The sequence below is a fragment of the Apostichopus japonicus genome, chromosome 5, assembly GCF_037975245.1.
Source record: "Apostichopus japonicus isolate 1M-3 chromosome 5, ASM3797524v1, whole genome shotgun sequence".
Taxonomy (NCBI): domain Eukaryota; kingdom Metazoa; phylum Echinodermata; class Holothuroidea; order Aspidochirotida; family Stichopodidae; genus Apostichopus; species Apostichopus japonicus.
This window is the reverse complement of record NC_092565.1, coordinates 6,097,315-6,114,036: the sequence shown is the minus strand read 5'-3', so window position 1 is coordinate 6,114,036 and position 16,722 is coordinate 6,097,315. Positions and strand designations below refer to the sequence as shown.

Sequence of the window (16,722 nt, the reverse complement as noted above, 5' to 3'; positions counted from 1 at the left end):
CTCTCATCCCAGTCCCCAGTTTTGATTGATGACTGATGGACCGGCTGAGCAACGCATAAATTGAATATCGAAACCGACTTGTAACAAGTCCAACTTTGTCTTGTAGATTGTATATTTCTGTGGTCGACACGACTATTCAAATGAAGTGTAAAAGAGACGTCAGCAATATCAGTATTGAAATATAAAAATTTAATTGTTTTTAGAAATGTTGAATTAATAATTAACATTTATTAAGATATATAAATATACATGTTTGAGGCCTAATTTCCTTCATTATTTGCTGACTTATCGCCATTCAATTGTCACCCTTTCAGAAAATGGAATAGCCGTTGTGTCATCGTTGTTTCACTGTTGTGGATATTTCAGCCTTGCGAATTGCGTAATCGATCCGATCCAGCATAGGACAGTAATCAACGTGCCTAGCTGTTGATGTCTGTCTACATCCAAAACTGTTAAAATAAACGGAGAAAGAGGTTTATTTGCTATGTGAAATGCCATTCTCCGGGTAGCAAAAGTTGTACGACTTTCACGTGTGTAAGTTTGATTCTAAGAATTAAGATTAGATTAGTCTCTGCACTCTGAGTGATTTAGGCTTCTTTGGTAGGCCTACAATAAGTTATAACTGCATACAATGCTATTGCACATAGCCTAACCTTATGCCCATAGTCTGCTGGCCCACACTCCATAGTACTTATATTAGATTAGGCCCTATGTAAATCTCAACAAATCAGGAAGAATTAATACATGGGGTCTAATTTAGGGGTTTCATTTATTCTCCGCAAATGGTACTTTCAGCTGATTACTTTCCGCTGAAGAATATATTGAAATAAAAATAAAATAAAACTGTTAGCAAACTGCCTATCCACTAGTAGCAGTTTTAGCTTTGTAGTTCAGGGCCACGGGGGAAATTAGCTTTACGGGGGAGTTTACCCATTAATGTTAAATAAATAAATAAATAGAGCTTAACCATTGACTTAACCATTCTCACCCACAAAACAAACATACCATTAGACCTTGTTTGGACCGAGAACACATGCAACTTAATTGCGTTATTCCATTTATCATGAAGCTTTGTTCATTGTGTCAGAGGTAAGCCAAGCTTTTTACTTCTCAGACATTGCTATTATGCATGATAGCCATTCTCAATGGTTTGTCTTTAAGGGAATGACATTTCTAAGAGAGAAAACTCAGGTGAATGATTGATTGCTGTGACAAAGCAAACATCTAGAGAATACTAACTGCCTTGTTCTTTGGAGTATTTATGGCTTGTACAATTGTCTTATCTATAGCTCTTGACCTGTGGGCACTTCAGAAACCTACCTTGAATCAGCCGTCATCATTTCGACAACCTCTGTCTGGTTACTCATCATAGAACTTTGCGAAGATGAAGAGAAGCCAAGAGAGGGACGGGAGTGGATCAGATGATGAAAACTACGTCCCTTACATTCCTCTCAAAGAAAGGAAGAAACAACAGGTGTGCCATCAATCAGTCTTTCCAATGCAAAGTATTCTTAAAAGAGAAATATAAAGAACAAGGAAAAAACAAGTAGTCTTAAAGATAACAAGCTTGAAGTCTTATGACTTTTAACAGTAATGCTCAGTTGTAAGGCATAATTCGTAGTAAGTTTTTTTAATAGCAAAATTTTTATAGCAAGTTTATAGCAATGGAAAGTTTCAAAATTTTGGTTATGGTTTGAAACTGTTACCCATGCTTCACACCTATGCTGTCCCTTGAAATGAATGACATCTCTCATTTTCTTCCCCTAACAGCTCGACAGAGCGCGAAAGATCATTCGCCAGACCAACAAAGTGGAGCAGGATGAACTAAGAAGGTTAGCGGGGATAGAAGACGGAGAGGAAGAGGACATTGGACCAAGGACTGACGTCAGTCTCCTCGATCAACATAATGAACTGAAGAGAAAGGCAGAAAGTAAGGAATGAATTAAATAGGGGATGAAAAGGTCCGGGGGGAGGAGGGGGGCTGGACAAGAGAAATGAACATAGGACCAAGAACTGACGTCAGTCTCCTCGATCAACATAATAAACTGAAGAAAAAGGCAGAAAGTAAGGAATGAATTGAATAGGGGATGAAAAGGTCCGGGGGGAGGAGGGGGCTGGGCGACCGATATGAACATAGGACCAAGAACTGACGTCAGTCTCCTCGATCAACATAATGAACTGAAGAAAAAGGCAGAAAGTAAGAAATGATTTAAATAGGGGGAAAAACAGGTCCGGGGGGAAGGAGGGGGGTACGCGAGAGAAATGAACTTAAGAAGATTTTATTTCATTATTTACAGTACTTGGGAGTGTGGCACAGAAGATTGGGATGATGATGAATGTTGCATAACTGTATCTCAAAAAGCTAATTTCCAAGGCCAGGGGTAATCTTTCAAGAGTGTGACTATAATTTATGACCCATTATTTGGCGGGTACTATGCTCTGAAAGCTACACTTGATAGCTTCATGGCTGTAGATCAGGGGTGGGCAACCTTTTTGAATGAATGGGCTAGATATAAGGGGTTTCAAATTGACTGGGCCGCACCTAACCAACGACCTGCTGTTGATTTTTATTCCAAGCAATAGTTGTGTGTACTTAATCTGTATTCACAAAAACATAGTGTCAATATAGTACAGTTGATAATTATTGGGGATAATAGGCCTACCTGACAGCATCATTAGTGCCGATAAATTCAAAGCAGCTAGCTCGTTTTTTGTTATGATGTAAATAGATTGATTTTTTTCCTTTTTCTTGAGACATCTCACAGGCCGCAAAAAAATCACTGGCGGGCCGCATGTGGCCCGCGGGCCGTAGGTTGCCCACCCCTGCTGTAGATGAAGTAAGCTTTTCTGATCGATTGTGATCCTGCTTTGGAGTAAATGTTTGTAGACTTATGGTCAGTAAAATAATTCATGCATGGTCACTATGCTTCTTTTGAAATGATTTACTTTCTAGGTCGGAAGGTCACCGCCAAAGATAAACAGAAGGAAGAAGAGACCAGGATACTTCAGAGTATTCAAGAAGATAAGGCGCTGTTGACGGTTAAAGAATTGGCCAAAGGAATCACTTATACAGAAGCCCTTACGACAGGGTAAGTAAAATTGTCTTCAAGAATTGTATGTGAAAAAATCACAAGAGAGAGAAGAAAGTAGTTAAATTCAAAGATGGTAAATTAAGTCAAACATTACTACATCAGAATTAGTGTGTATGTGAAAGTCATTGACAATAAAACATTTGGGCAAATTTTTGCACCAATTTTTGAATGACACATTCATTTTAAAACATAATCTCATACATAGCCCTTCATGTCTTCTAATTCTGATCAACTGTTATTGTATTGTGCAAAAATAATTGGCAGTTGGAATTGGTCAAAGTATTGCAAATAACAGGAACATTCTTTATGGAGTGCAATGTAAGTACATGAGTCATCTTGTTAAACTCTATGTTTTGCGTCATTAAATGGATTTGTTGGCGCTTTTTAAATATGTTGAAAAAATTGAATAAAAAGAGTGTTTACACTAAACCTTTAGACAAATACTGCTGATCTGAGTAATAACAATGCTACAATCTTTCACAGTTATGTAAAGAAGAAATAAATAAATAAATAAAAAAAACATCCTGGGTGTGCTTGTGTGATTATTCATTTTCAAGAAAAACTGTTAAAACTGCCATTTTGCTAATTTTCGCAAAATGAATCAATGAATTAATGTCCATTGTAGATTTAACCCAAAAACATGAGAAAACAACTGGGACATATGTCAAAGCCTTTAATCTTCTTGGAAAAAATGTAAACAGATTTAGTCAAGCTAATGAACTGCATACTATGGAAATCTCACACCAATTAGTAAGTGAAATTTAACCAAAGTCAATCTAATATCTTGTTTCTCCTACAGCTGGACTCCTCCTCGTTGTGTCATCGACTTGGGAGAGAGACGGCATGACAGGGTGAGGAAGAAACTCCACATCTTGGTGGAGGGTGACGATATTCCACCACCAATCAAACATTTTAAGGTGAGAAACCTTAATAGCTAACATAAAATAAGTCTGTAAATATAGTATTTTGATGGTTCTTAACCTAGATTTGAGTTTGATCGTTGCACAAGGTAAAAGGTTAAGTTGCTCATGCAATTTAAGGGTCTACATCAGTGAGATTGTGAGCCAAATTTACAATTTTTCCTGGACCGAGTTGTTGGTCCTCGGATGTGGTCCACAGGCTGTCTGTTGATAACTCCTGGTCTAGGGAGACTTAGATTAGTCCCTAGTTAATCCTAATCCTTGTTCTAATCCTAATGCTAATCCACGGTAATCTTGCTAGATGAGAATCAATATTTAATCTGTTGGACAAGATTTATGGTTTATGGGGTGTCCTTTTAAGAGAGAAGTTTTCAAATATTCAAACTTTGGCCAAGCCCCAGCAATCTCTTTTTTAGGTAAGGTTTGGCTAGAATGTTTACTGCTTATTCATGTTAGATGAGTTAAAGAGATTTTATTACCAAGTACAATTGCTCTAGTTTTCCCTTCTACAAAGTTTAATGGGATTTTGCATGCCATTCCAAGTGCCTGGAGACCTACATATTACTGGATTGCCTAGGCAACCAACTAGTCAGCATATAATGCTGGCTCAGTTAGAGTGTATTGACAGGGTCTGTCATTATGTTTATAGAAAGTTTATTGATTGCTCTATCCAGCAACCGCGTTGCTGTGGTAAGTGGAAGGACGAATTTAAAGGCACTGCTCTCAACTGGAGTAAAAAAATTTTGTCATGTAAGAAAGTTAAGGAAGCTAGTATTAGAAGTTTTCAATATAAGTTTGTTCATCGCATCACACATTTTAAGTTTTATAAACTTAAAATGTACTTTAATTGCCTGGAACTTCAAATCTGCTACTGCACATTGAGAAGTAGATGTGGGGAAAGTGCTGGATGTTGATATCCAGTCCATGAAATTTTGCTTTCAGTCACTTCCTCTAATGCAGTGATATTTTTTTTCAAAGATTTCATTTATTTTTTTACTTCACAGGAAATGAAGTTTCCTAAAGCAGTTCTATATGGATTGAAAAAGAAAGGCATTACACATCCTACACCAATACAGATTCAAGGTCTTCCCGTTACGTAAGTATTAAAGGGGGAGGGGGGGGGCAACCCACATCATCATCATCATCATCATCTGCTTTTGTGGATAGAGGTGCTTGTGAGGAACTCTCCACCTCCATTCTGCCCTTCCACCCACCCTCACTCAGTGGAAACAAAATACAGTAAAACTATGAGATTGAAGTTCAGTCATGTCAGAGCATAGCTCTGCCTGTTTTGTCCATTGTGTGGTATTGTGATGTGAGATGTTTCAAAGACAATTCCATAAAGCGTTCTTTTAAAACAAAGCAGATGCTAAAAAAATGTATCTGAAAACAATCAAAAGGAACCCAAAATGATTTTTCCTCTCTTTCCAAAAATATAAAATGATACTTTATCAAAAACAAAGTTAAAGAAAAGAAGGGCTTGGAAATTCACAGGTGACTCTTTAAAGCTTCCAATCTTCAGTGGGCGTCTTTCTCTTTCTTATTAATACATTAATCTCTCTTTCGCTGTCGGTTTTGGTGGAAATGACAATTGGTTTCGTCAAAGCTCTTACAACACAAACAATGCTGACATTAAAATTTACTCATGCGATGGGAATTGATACTCATGTGATTCACATGAGGGAGTATTTCAAAGCAATAGTAGTAGGAGTAAACGACTACAAAATCTGTAATGTCACAGGAACCTCTGAAGATATCCTTAGATCAGTTGAGTAAACTTACATCAGTTTTCATATTGAAACTGAGTACAATGGAGCATTGTTGCTAATCATGTTAGCGTGTGTGTGTGTAACTAAAAAGCGTAAGTCGGTTTAATTCGATACTTGGTACTATCGTACCCGATGACCCAGCGATGCAGTGATGCATGGTCCCTATTGAGTCTGGTGCAGAAAACTGCTCAAGTACGTCATAAGATTGATTGAGACAATTTCAATATTTGGATCACCCCATAAATATGAGCTTATTTTCCTTCTAAGAATCTGTAACAAAGCCAAGGAAAAACACACTTATGTCCTTTGGTTTTTCTGTGTTGTCGAACAGGACTAACAGAGTTTTCTTCATTCCTAATGTTAGCTTTATGACTTAACATTTTAGAAAAGGAAATAAATATTATAAATTATTATAAATAATAATTTGCATACGCCTATTGTCTTTACTCTTTGCTTAATTTCTCCTTGAAGATTATCCGGTCGAGACATGATTGGTATCGCCTTCACAGGTTCTGGAAAGACCCTCGTCTTCACCCTCCCTATCATCATGTTCTGCCTTGAACAAGAAAAGAGAATTCCGTTTATCAAGAATGAAGGACCCTACGGCCTCATTATCTGTCCGTCGGTAAGAGAGAGGATTCCAAAATAGGATGTAATTGATCAAACTTGATCGGAACTTATTCAGAAATTTTAAATCTATCTCTTCCAGTACTGATCAAACAAGCCCAGTAAACAAAATGGGCTGCAAACTTTGTTTTGGTGGGGGTTGTGGGGGAAGCTATGAGCTGTGTTGTTTAAACATTTGATCCAAAACTCATTATTGTTGGGTGTGGACATCAGGAAGGTTATTTTTTCTTCATCATGTTTGAGATAAATTCATATTTTTGCAGTTAAGACTAAGATGCATGATCCAGATACTGTACAGAACTGTACACAAAAAAGTTACTTTTCTGATATGACCAGAAATGAAGACAACTGTTTTGTAGACATGAGGTTGGGATTTTACTGACAGTGGTGGCATAGGAAGTAACAGCCATAGCTTTATCTCTCTGTTATAGTTAACTGTAAGATAATACAGTGATTGATTTTGTTACATTAACAGTGCACATACTTCCATGTTATGTGTACTTGTCCTGCTGGCTATTGTCGTCTTCATGAAACATTTGTGGATAAACATTAAAAAGTTACATGGTTTTAGCCTTTTGGAGCACTTACTGTATCAGGATTGGAGATTAAAGACCAAGTAAAGCAGCTAGTCAAGTATGGAAGGTTTCATTGTTTATTTTACCTGCAAATGTTTGCAGTCAATAGTCAGTTTAGCCTATGTATTACATTTGTATATCTATACCCAAGAACAGATGGGCAGAGAAGTGTTTACCGGTGTTTTAACAAGTCATGACTCCGGGTTATTAAAATTTCAAGTAAAGTGACTCGAAGAAGGTTGTGATTTTTCCACCCCATAGAGATAATTCAGTAGCTGGAATCAGGAAATCACTGACAAATCGAACCAAAATTTAAGTGAATGGAAGTCACTCTGCAGTTTGGAGTGTGTTTAGGACAGTGTAGAAAAACAATGAAAAAAGATTAATTCCACATTTTGTTTATTCCTCGCAGAGAGAACTTGCTCGTCAAACTCACGAGGGAATCAACCATCTTCTCAAGTGCCTAGAGTTGGACAACCAGCCATCTCTAAGGTGCATGCTCTGCATCGGTGGTGTGGCAGTTAAAGAGCAGATGGATATAGTGAGGAGGTAAGTTCTTCATTCTAGAGACCAAAATTTCACTAAAACCTACTACAAGATATTGATTGTGGGGAAATTTTGCATGGGCTAGTATTTATGAGTGACTACTTGAAGTTATAATCACTCACTAAAATGAAATTTTCTGGTAGGTGGTGGTAGGGAAGGCTTTGGCTTTTGTTAATTTTATAACTAAAACCTGCAAGTGCACTAAATGAAATGGAATTGCATAAGGGAATGAAAAAGGGACTCACATATGATTGGATTGATTAAATCTGTCCCTCTTTGTGAAGCATGGCAGTAAAATCAATTTGAAGGTCTGTTACGTCCTTGCAGATGGGATATTTACTATGAGGGTTTAGGCAAATTTCTCACCAAGATGAACTGGAAAGTCATTTTGTGTGCTACTTCCTTTATTTACTTACATATTAATGCCGCGTTAGACTCGCAATATTTGTTGCGAGAAGTTTGTATGAATTTCCCACTGATTTGCCCCTTTTGAAATGGCTTTTCCTTTGATCTTCTCGCTACCGTAGAGGTGTCCACATTGTGGTAGCTACTCCCGGCCGACTGATGGATATGCTGAACAAGAAGTGTTTCAATCTGGGGATCTGCCGCTACCTCTGCCTGGATGAGGCTGACAGAATGATTGACATGGGCTTTGAGGAAGATATTAGGACCATTCTGACTTACTTCAAGGTTTGTGTGGTTTAGTTTAGTAGAGTAGTCAGACATATATTACCGGTGCTGTGTCCGAGTGGATAAAGGCGGTGGCATTTGAAGCAATGAGGCTTAGCAATCGGGAGGTTCGGGGGTTCGATTACCAGCCAGGTCATAGTAAGGTGGGTTTTCCATCCAAGAGCAATCTATGGTTTTCCCATCTGAAATGACTTTCTAAATTGATAAGATTCCAAATTTGAGGTAAAATGTTGAATTGGAAGCCACCCGACGTGTAAGTTGTAATCCATAAGCCCTTGCGGGTTTTTTCCCACATTTGTGGTCGCTTAAGCATCGTAAAAAAAAAAAAAAAAATAACTGCTGATTATTATTATGTGTGTGACTTGTCTGCATGTAAATGAGAATACTAACCAACAGGCTCGTGAAGGTCTAGTGGTGGGTTGCCAGACTATTCTTAGTCATATTCTATACGTTCTGATGTTACTGAATTTAGTGGTTTATTTTGACATGGGATATGCCTGCATGTAAATGAGAAAGCTGACAAACAGACTGACAGATGGTGGTCGGTGCAGGCTGTGATAGTGTCTAGTTTGGATGAAGTAATACTGTGAGACTTCATTTCATGGTCAGGTACACTGATCACTAAGGTACATGAATAAAAGTTAAAGGTTGCCACCAACAATATCATACCATAAAGTAAAAGGATAGATTAGGTACATGAAAAGCGCTATAGCCCATCAAAAACGTTTTGAATGTTGATAGTTGACAAAATAAACATTTCAATAAATATTCGAGACACAATTATATATGTATTATATATGGTTGATAATTACTGGAGCTATACTATAGAAGCAGCCACTTATTAGGAAGCTAGAGGAAATTCTAAAGATTGGTAAATATTAGATGGCATGGTCAGAAAGATGAAAAGTTATATAACCTCACTTAAAATGTGACTTTATAGTGTTCCAATGTAACATATATAATGATGTTTTCATAGATGTGCTAGACATGTTTTATGTCTTCCCTTACTGCCATTACTTACTTTTACTTGCAAGAAACGACTACTTCATAAAATTTCTCTTCATTTCCCGTTCATACCATAGGGTCAACGTCAGACACTGTTATTCAGTGCTACCATGCCTAAGAAGATTCAAAACTTTGCAAAGAGCGCCCTCGTGAAACCAGTGACGGTGAACGTCGGGAGAGCTGGAGCCGCCAGTCTTGACGTCATACAGGAAGTGGAGTACGTCAAACAGGAAGCCAAGATGGTATACCTCCTTGAATGCCTCCAGAAAACACCACCACCTGTAAGTTTCTACCCTGTAACCAACCCCCATCTTTCATGCCCTACCACACCACCACAACCATCAGTAAGTGTGTACCCTTTCAGCATCCCCATCTCTCCTCCCCCCCCCCCCCCCCCAAATTGTCTGCTTTATGTAGCAGCTCCTACGAAGAAAGTCATCTACCAGCATAAATATTCATTCGATACAGAAACAATGAAGCTAAAATGATAGTACTTGTACTCTATCCCCTCACCCTCCTTTTTTGATTATTGTAAGTACATCAGCTCATACAATCTCTCTCTCTACAAGAAAGACAAAAAATTGACAGATAAGCATATTAGACATTGGTACATTGATATATGATACATTGATACATTGATACTTTGATACATTGATACATTGATACTTTGATACATTGATACATTGATACTTTGATACAATGATACATTGATACATTGAAACATTGCATGAAGTACTTAATGACTTTATCCAACTTCATTTATCTAGGATACAAACATCCTCAAGGCGAGAGTTAACACATTATCCTAAATACTCACAAAATATGTGATAATATGGTTAAGTTAAGTAACAATGAAAGTCGACTGGGAAATTATTCACAAACTTTAAGGAAGCAAACTAAATTGAGATTTGAACCAGGCATCTCAGAGTCACCAGCCGTGGGCTCTATCAACTGAGCCATAAAGCTAGTAGTTGTTGGCAATCACCCCCTTTTGCCAGAGCTGCCATTGAGAAGCTGTAGAACCTTGCTTACCTTAAAACCCTACTATATATATAAAGTGATTATCATCTCACCGATTGTTTCCCGTCTCGTGAAAGAATCTAGGAATCGTGAAAGCCTACCGTTGTACTCACGATTTGGTGTTGTTCTCTTTCAGGTTTTGATCTTCGCAGAGAAGAAGTCTGATGTTGACGATATTCATGAGTATCTCCTCCTGAAGGGTGTGGAAGCTGTGGCCATTCATGGAGGAAAAGGTATCGCATGTTCACTTTGAATTAATGACAACCAGATCCTGACTTCATGGGTACAATGTACAGCATATACAGCAACTATAAAAAAAAAAGATGATGGTACCTGAACTGTCTTTAAGTTTACAGATATTTTGTAAAGTTCCTGTCATCATCTTTCCTCTTCAGTGACACTGTTAGGCACGTTCAATATTCCAAGCCTGGTTCTCCACCTCGACCCAAAAGCCTCGATTCACACCTCAAAACAGTAACCATTACATATCTTAAATGACAGACAACCTCTGACCATGACTACATGGGTATGAATCTATGGTATGCTGAAGTGACCCCACTTCTTGTGGATTTTCTACTTGACCTTCCATGAACGAATAATCAACCGGAGTAGGGCAAGTTTCTGGAAAGAGAACTGGTCAGAAATATGTCTGGTCCCACAGTGGTAAATTTGTGTCATGATGACAATTGAGGGACCGTGAGAATACAGTTGTGTCTTTGTTTTGTGCTTTCTGAAGTTTCCATCCTTTCTATGCAGGTGTCTTTCTGAGCAGTTGACACAGTACTCACATGAGTGCCTTCATAGCTTCCAACTTGAATTACATAAATACAATTCTTTCACCAGCAATCGTAAAAGATGGTACCTGAACTATCTTTAAACTTACAGATATTTTGCAACATTCATGTAATTTTCTATGCTTCTTGGTGATACTTTAAGACATGTTCATTATTCCAAGCCACGTTCTCCACCTTGAATCAAAATCCCCCAATTCCCACTTACAACAATAACCATTGTAACGTGAACCGTGAATTTCAAATACTTAAAGTTAATTGCTGATGTGTGGAAATGGGCAGCTAAAGGCTGATGTCTTAATATCTGTTAAACTGATGGGCCACAATATTTGTAAACCCAGGTACTGCCACAAGTCTGTGGGTTTCCAGCATTATTGTTTGAGAGTAGGAATTGAAAAAAAAAACCCAAAAAGGATGTATTTTTAAGTTTTAGTCCTTTTTTGTTTCTGATTGGTAGACCAAGAGGAAAGAACCAAAGCCATCGAACAATATCGTAAGAAAGTGAAGGACGTCTTGGTGGCTACGGATGTCGCATCCAAGGGTCTGGATTTCCCAGACATTCAACATGTGGTCAATTATGATATGCCAGAAGATATCGAAAACTACGGTAAGAAGAAATTTCCAAACACGGTTTTATTGATACAGGCCAAAAAGTAAATGATGTGAAAATTGATGCAAAATGCAATCTTTTAAGTTTTTGAGGGTTTCACTTAGATCTCAGTGAGGGGTCAGAGATCGGGCCAAAGATGGGTTAAGGGTGGTACATTTATGGATATCTACAGCTGTTAAATTTCATTATAAAGAGAGAGAACTCACTGCTTATCTACTGCACAAAATCTGCTTGATTGAAACATGGGACCCATTTTTATATGACATTAATGTTACCTAAGCTACTGATAGAGTATGATTGAACTGCTTTCACATGTACCAAACCTTGAGATGATAACACATGTGTACATAGTATTGACCAGGCTACAAAACTCACATAGTGGTCCTCAATGGTGACCCTTGTAGCTAGCTAAGTGGAGAGTTAAGGTTAAGGTGTACTGAAAAGGTCACTGTGGGAATTGGCCATCAGGACCATATTGTTATATAAAACCTGTTTACTTTTGAATTTTGAAAGTAACCTCATTTTATTCTGCCCTAGTTCATAGGATTGGAAGAACGGGTAGATGCGGAAACACCGGTGTTGCTACTACCTTCATCAACAAGGCTTGTGGTAAGTCTGATTAACACAATGTAGACTTGCTTTGATTTGGGAGTGGGGGAGGGGGAGGTTGTTGTTTATTGTAAGGGGGATTGTATAACATAGTACTCTCATTCACCACATAGTGAGGATCCATGGGTAGTAATTGCTCTTATGGGAAAGGGGGAAGGGGGAGCGAGTAAACAATACTTGTCTGAAGGTTGGAACATTTTAGAATAGATACAGTTGGACTAATGAAACAGTTCGTTTTAAATGCATGTATAATAAGCCATGCAGATTGTTAAGGGGTGGGGATGGGAAGGTGAGGGGTAGCTGGTGAGGGAGTTCACAGAAGGATGGGTAAGGTAGTCACCTGGTTGAGGAAACAAAGAGGTTATTGTATCGGCCAATAATAAAGAAAATAGATAAAAAAAGATCCCTCACAAGAAGGTTGGGAACAGACCAATTGCATTGTCGTTTCCCTCACCCAAACAACAGTAGGTGCACATGTCCTGTGCTTCCTGTTTCCATCAATTGATAGTGTTGCTTCCAAGATGCAGGTATACACCTATTGATGCAGAAAGTTTGTCCTAAATATTTTTATACCTGAACATTCCAGTAGCAGACAGTGTGTAGTTTACTGATAAAAATATTGCACACTGCTTGGAAGAAACAATAGCATGTCGTTCTTGATCCTAGATACAGATTTTTTGAAGGTTACCTAGTTTGTTGCTAGATGAAGCCTGCGTGCCTCAATGCCTGGAGGAAATAGATCACATAAGGTGGTGTGTGATGTTATCATGCCATGTATTCTTTGTAAAACTTGACTTTTGCGTTTATAACCTTGTTGTTTATTTCATCTTTGAAATCTGAAACAAGTAGAGAGGTCACATGAATCTCTCTCAATATACTCTGAATTCAAGCCTTCATCAAACTATAAATTTTATCATGAAAGGAAAACCAAAGACATTCTTGAGTCTGCTGGACTCATTTACCATGATGACGTCAATCATAAGTAGCATATGCTAATGATTGAATAGTGATCGTTGCTAAACTTAAAACAGCTCGTATCTTTACAATTAACATGTTATAACAGGATTAGGTTTCCACCTAGTGGTACCAAAAGATTGACGACACATTCGTTAAAACAGTCAACTTGAGACAGTTGAAGATATTGTGTGTATTTCTTTCTTTTTTTCCCTCAGAGGAGTCTGTGCTTCTGGATCTGAAGCATCTTTTGTTGGAAGCTAAACAGAGGATACCTCCGGTCCTACAGGCAATTGGAGGAGATGAAGAATATCTCGGCACTGGAGGTAAGAAACACTCACTGGTTGACTTGCTGCGTCTCTGTGTAAGAAAATATCAATAAATAAATAAATAAAATAAAAATGATTTGTGCTAGAATAGGTTTCATACCAGTGACCTATCGCATGCTCTTCCACCTGAGCTGTCCAATCCTTGGTGATGAATATGTCACCCAAAGAATCATTTATTTGTTTAGGGGAGGGAGAGGGGGGGGGGGGTGCCAGTCAGAAGGCACAGTACCTTACATATTGTGAACCAGTACACTCCAGTTTCATTTCATGCAACACAGAAAGGTAGCAAGGAAGGGATTTTTTGAAAAAATTTGGCCTTTTGTTTATTAATCAGAATTGGAATACTGTGGGTAAGTAAAGGTGTGAATAATGAATGAGTATATCATGAGTAGACTGTGAGTTACTCGTGAGTAAAAGAATGAGTATATGAGTGAAATATGAGTAAATCAACAATGAGTAAATACAGGCTGGCTAATCATCGGTAGTTATGAAAGCGCAAAAGTCGTTTGGACTTTGATTAATGACAGATAGTTGCTGTTTGGTATGCTGTGTCTCATGTCTGGAAGCATAACCACCGTCACATCACAAAACAACAATTTCTGTAATTTCAATAATTTTGCCGAGATTTGTCAAAGTTGTAAACATGTTTCCTGTAAAAATGTATCAAATGCAACAAAATGTTATCTTGATGTCTATTGTCGATTTTGTGGTGTTCAACAATTTTTACTTTGCGAATGTGTCTGAATTTGAAAAACTGCCTGAAAACGATTTCCAGTGCTTACCACATGATACAAACTATTATATCTGTTTAGTTAATACATCTTGTGATTGCAAAAACCCTTTCCTTTCATTTTCTTTGCAGAGGAGAGAGGTTGCTCATTTTGTGGTGGTCTGGGTCATCGCATCACAGAGTGTCCCAAGCTGGAGGCACTCCAGAACAAACAAGCAAATACCATCGGGAAAAGAGATTACCTGGCATCTGGTGCTGCTGATTGGTAGATGTTGTCATGTGACCTGTGTCACCAATCCTGGTGGATCCTACCAGTCACATGACTTCCTGCATTGCATCACAGAGTGTTCTAAGCTGGAGGCACTCCAGAACAAACAAGCAAATACCATTGGCAAAAGAGATTACCTGGCATCTGGTGCTGCTGATTGGTAGATGTTGTCATGTGACCTGTGTCACCAATCCTGGTGGATCCTACCAGTCACATGACTTCCTGCATTGCATCACAGAGTGTTCCAAGCTGGAGGCACTCCAGAAGAAACAATCCAATACCATTAGAAAGAGATTACCTGGCATCTGGTGCTGCTAATTGGTAGATGTTGTCATGTGTTCCATGTGTCATGTGATGTTGTCATTGGACCATTCTTGTTGGACCCTACCAGTCACATGACAACCTACATTGCGTAAAAGAAATGTCTCAAGTTGGAGGTAATCAGGAACAAACATGCCATTGCCAAGGGGAGGAAGGGATTATCGGAAATCTGGTGTAGCTGTAGCTGTTTCGACCATCCCTGGCCAAACCTATAATTCACCTCATAACTCTACGCATTGAATATATGAATTTCTTTCCGTTTTATATGCAAGTCAGAACAGACGAGTTCTCCTAAGAGATTGCAAGCCTTGTATGGTTTATATTGATGTTTGTACTATACAGTGACTAAACAAACTCTATTGCTAATATACCTTGTACTAATCAAAGGTTACTATCATTAGCAGGTGATTGCATACTTTGCTTCCGTGATAAATGTAGGTCATACAGTCGAAGGAAGAGAAGCGAGTCATTTTGGGGAATTTGTGAGGATTCATATTACCAATATAGTGTAAATAAAGATAGAAAAACACATCTCATTCTAGCAAATATTTCTCTTGGCATATGCCAGCCGACCTCTCATTTCTTAGCTTTGCAATCTTTTATTACACATATCACCTTCAATGAGACCCAGTTTCTATTAACAAAATGGGTTTCATTTCTCTTGTTTTTGTAACAGAGAAAGTTGATCTAGCTGAGGATGACAGTATACGATTAGGTCGTGAAAATGGTTTTTAAGTTTATCTTCGAAGTCGTTAACACAGAAAATAGCAGCAATTTTGCAGAGTGCTCGTCAGAAGAAAAATAAAGAAGACCCTAATTGCAACATACCTCTAATGTCATCATAGTACATGTAGAACCGTGCAGAAGCGACCTGATTCCTGTTCCATTAATGTGATAGTTTATACGGCTTTATCTCGTGGAAGGTGTCAAGAATTGGATCACATTTCACAGAATTAAATTATGTTAGGGGTTGGCCATTTGAATGAAACACTTAACTGGATTGAAGAAGGAGGGAGGTGTCACACGTCGTCGTGGCTACGGAAGGAAACCGTCCGGTTAATTCGATAAGAAAATGTACGTTTGTTTTTCTGTCGATTAGGTTTTCCCGAGCTAGGTGTCGTTTTGGCGGTTGTCTTGGTGTAAAGTCGGAATCAGAGTTTCAAGCTTCAAGAAACACGCTTAAAAAACCTTACGCAAACGATGACGGCATGAGCCAAGGAATTAGTCACAGTAAAAAATTGTTATTTTGTAAATTATGTGCAGAATGAAAGAATGTTCTGGGAAGGCTTTGGTATGTGGTATAGTACTGTTGGATGTTTGTCATACAGTCAAATGTAACAGTATCGTCTGCGATCTAGTTTTCTCTTTTCGTATCGAAGGACGTTAAAATTGAAAGCGCGACCGTGTTTCTCATATTCAATTTGTGACTTTTATTACCACAAAGAGTCAACTCAATGTCATTTTTACATCAGATTTGTTACACTTTATTGTACATTTGGTACGATCATGAATAAATATGGGGGCAAAATACTACCTCATAGATACGTTCTAATGTTTTGTCAGTTGTGAAGTCTTTACATAGTAAAGTTTATTGTTACAATGACCACACTTTTATCTTAATACAAACAAGGTTAGGGGGGGGGGGGGTTGAAAAGCGGTGGATTTTGGACTATCAAATCCAAGATTTTCTTTTGTGGAATTTTGTGGAACAAAGACGACAACTATTTGAAAGTTGCATCGATGACTAAAAACTTAGATATTAGTGACTTCGAATTTCTGAACGATTACTAATAGGAATACCATTTCTGGCACGGGGAACTGTTATTGACTAAGGATTCTGGAGATGGGGGGTAGCTAATTGGATGT

The 16,722-nt window shown here is 38.2% G+C and overlaps 1 protein-coding gene across 1 annotated transcript; it reads left to right on the top strand.

Annotated features, from left to right (window-relative positions):
- Nucleotides 1–346: 346 nt before the first annotated feature.
- LOC139967412 (probable ATP-dependent RNA helicase DDX41) lies at nucleotides 347–15,649 on the top strand. Its single transcript, XM_071971161.1, has 15 exons — nucleotides 347–534; nucleotides 1,290–1,474; nucleotides 1,771–1,930; nucleotides 2,954–3,089; nucleotides 3,892–4,009; nucleotides 5,017–5,108; nucleotides 6,253–6,406; nucleotides 7,396–7,532; nucleotides 8,057–8,219; nucleotides 9,302–9,505; nucleotides 10,381–10,477; nucleotides 11,493–11,642; nucleotides 12,183–12,254; nucleotides 13,427–13,534; nucleotides 14,400–15,649. Exons 2-15 carry the CDS (start codon nucleotides 1,385–1,387, stop codon nucleotides 14,534–14,536), a joined length of 1,818 nt encoding a protein of 605 aa, XP_071827262.1. The 5' UTR covers nucleotides 347–534; nucleotides 1,290–1,384; the 3' UTR covers nucleotides 14,537–15,649.
- Nucleotides 15,650–16,722: the final 1,073 nt, after the last annotated feature.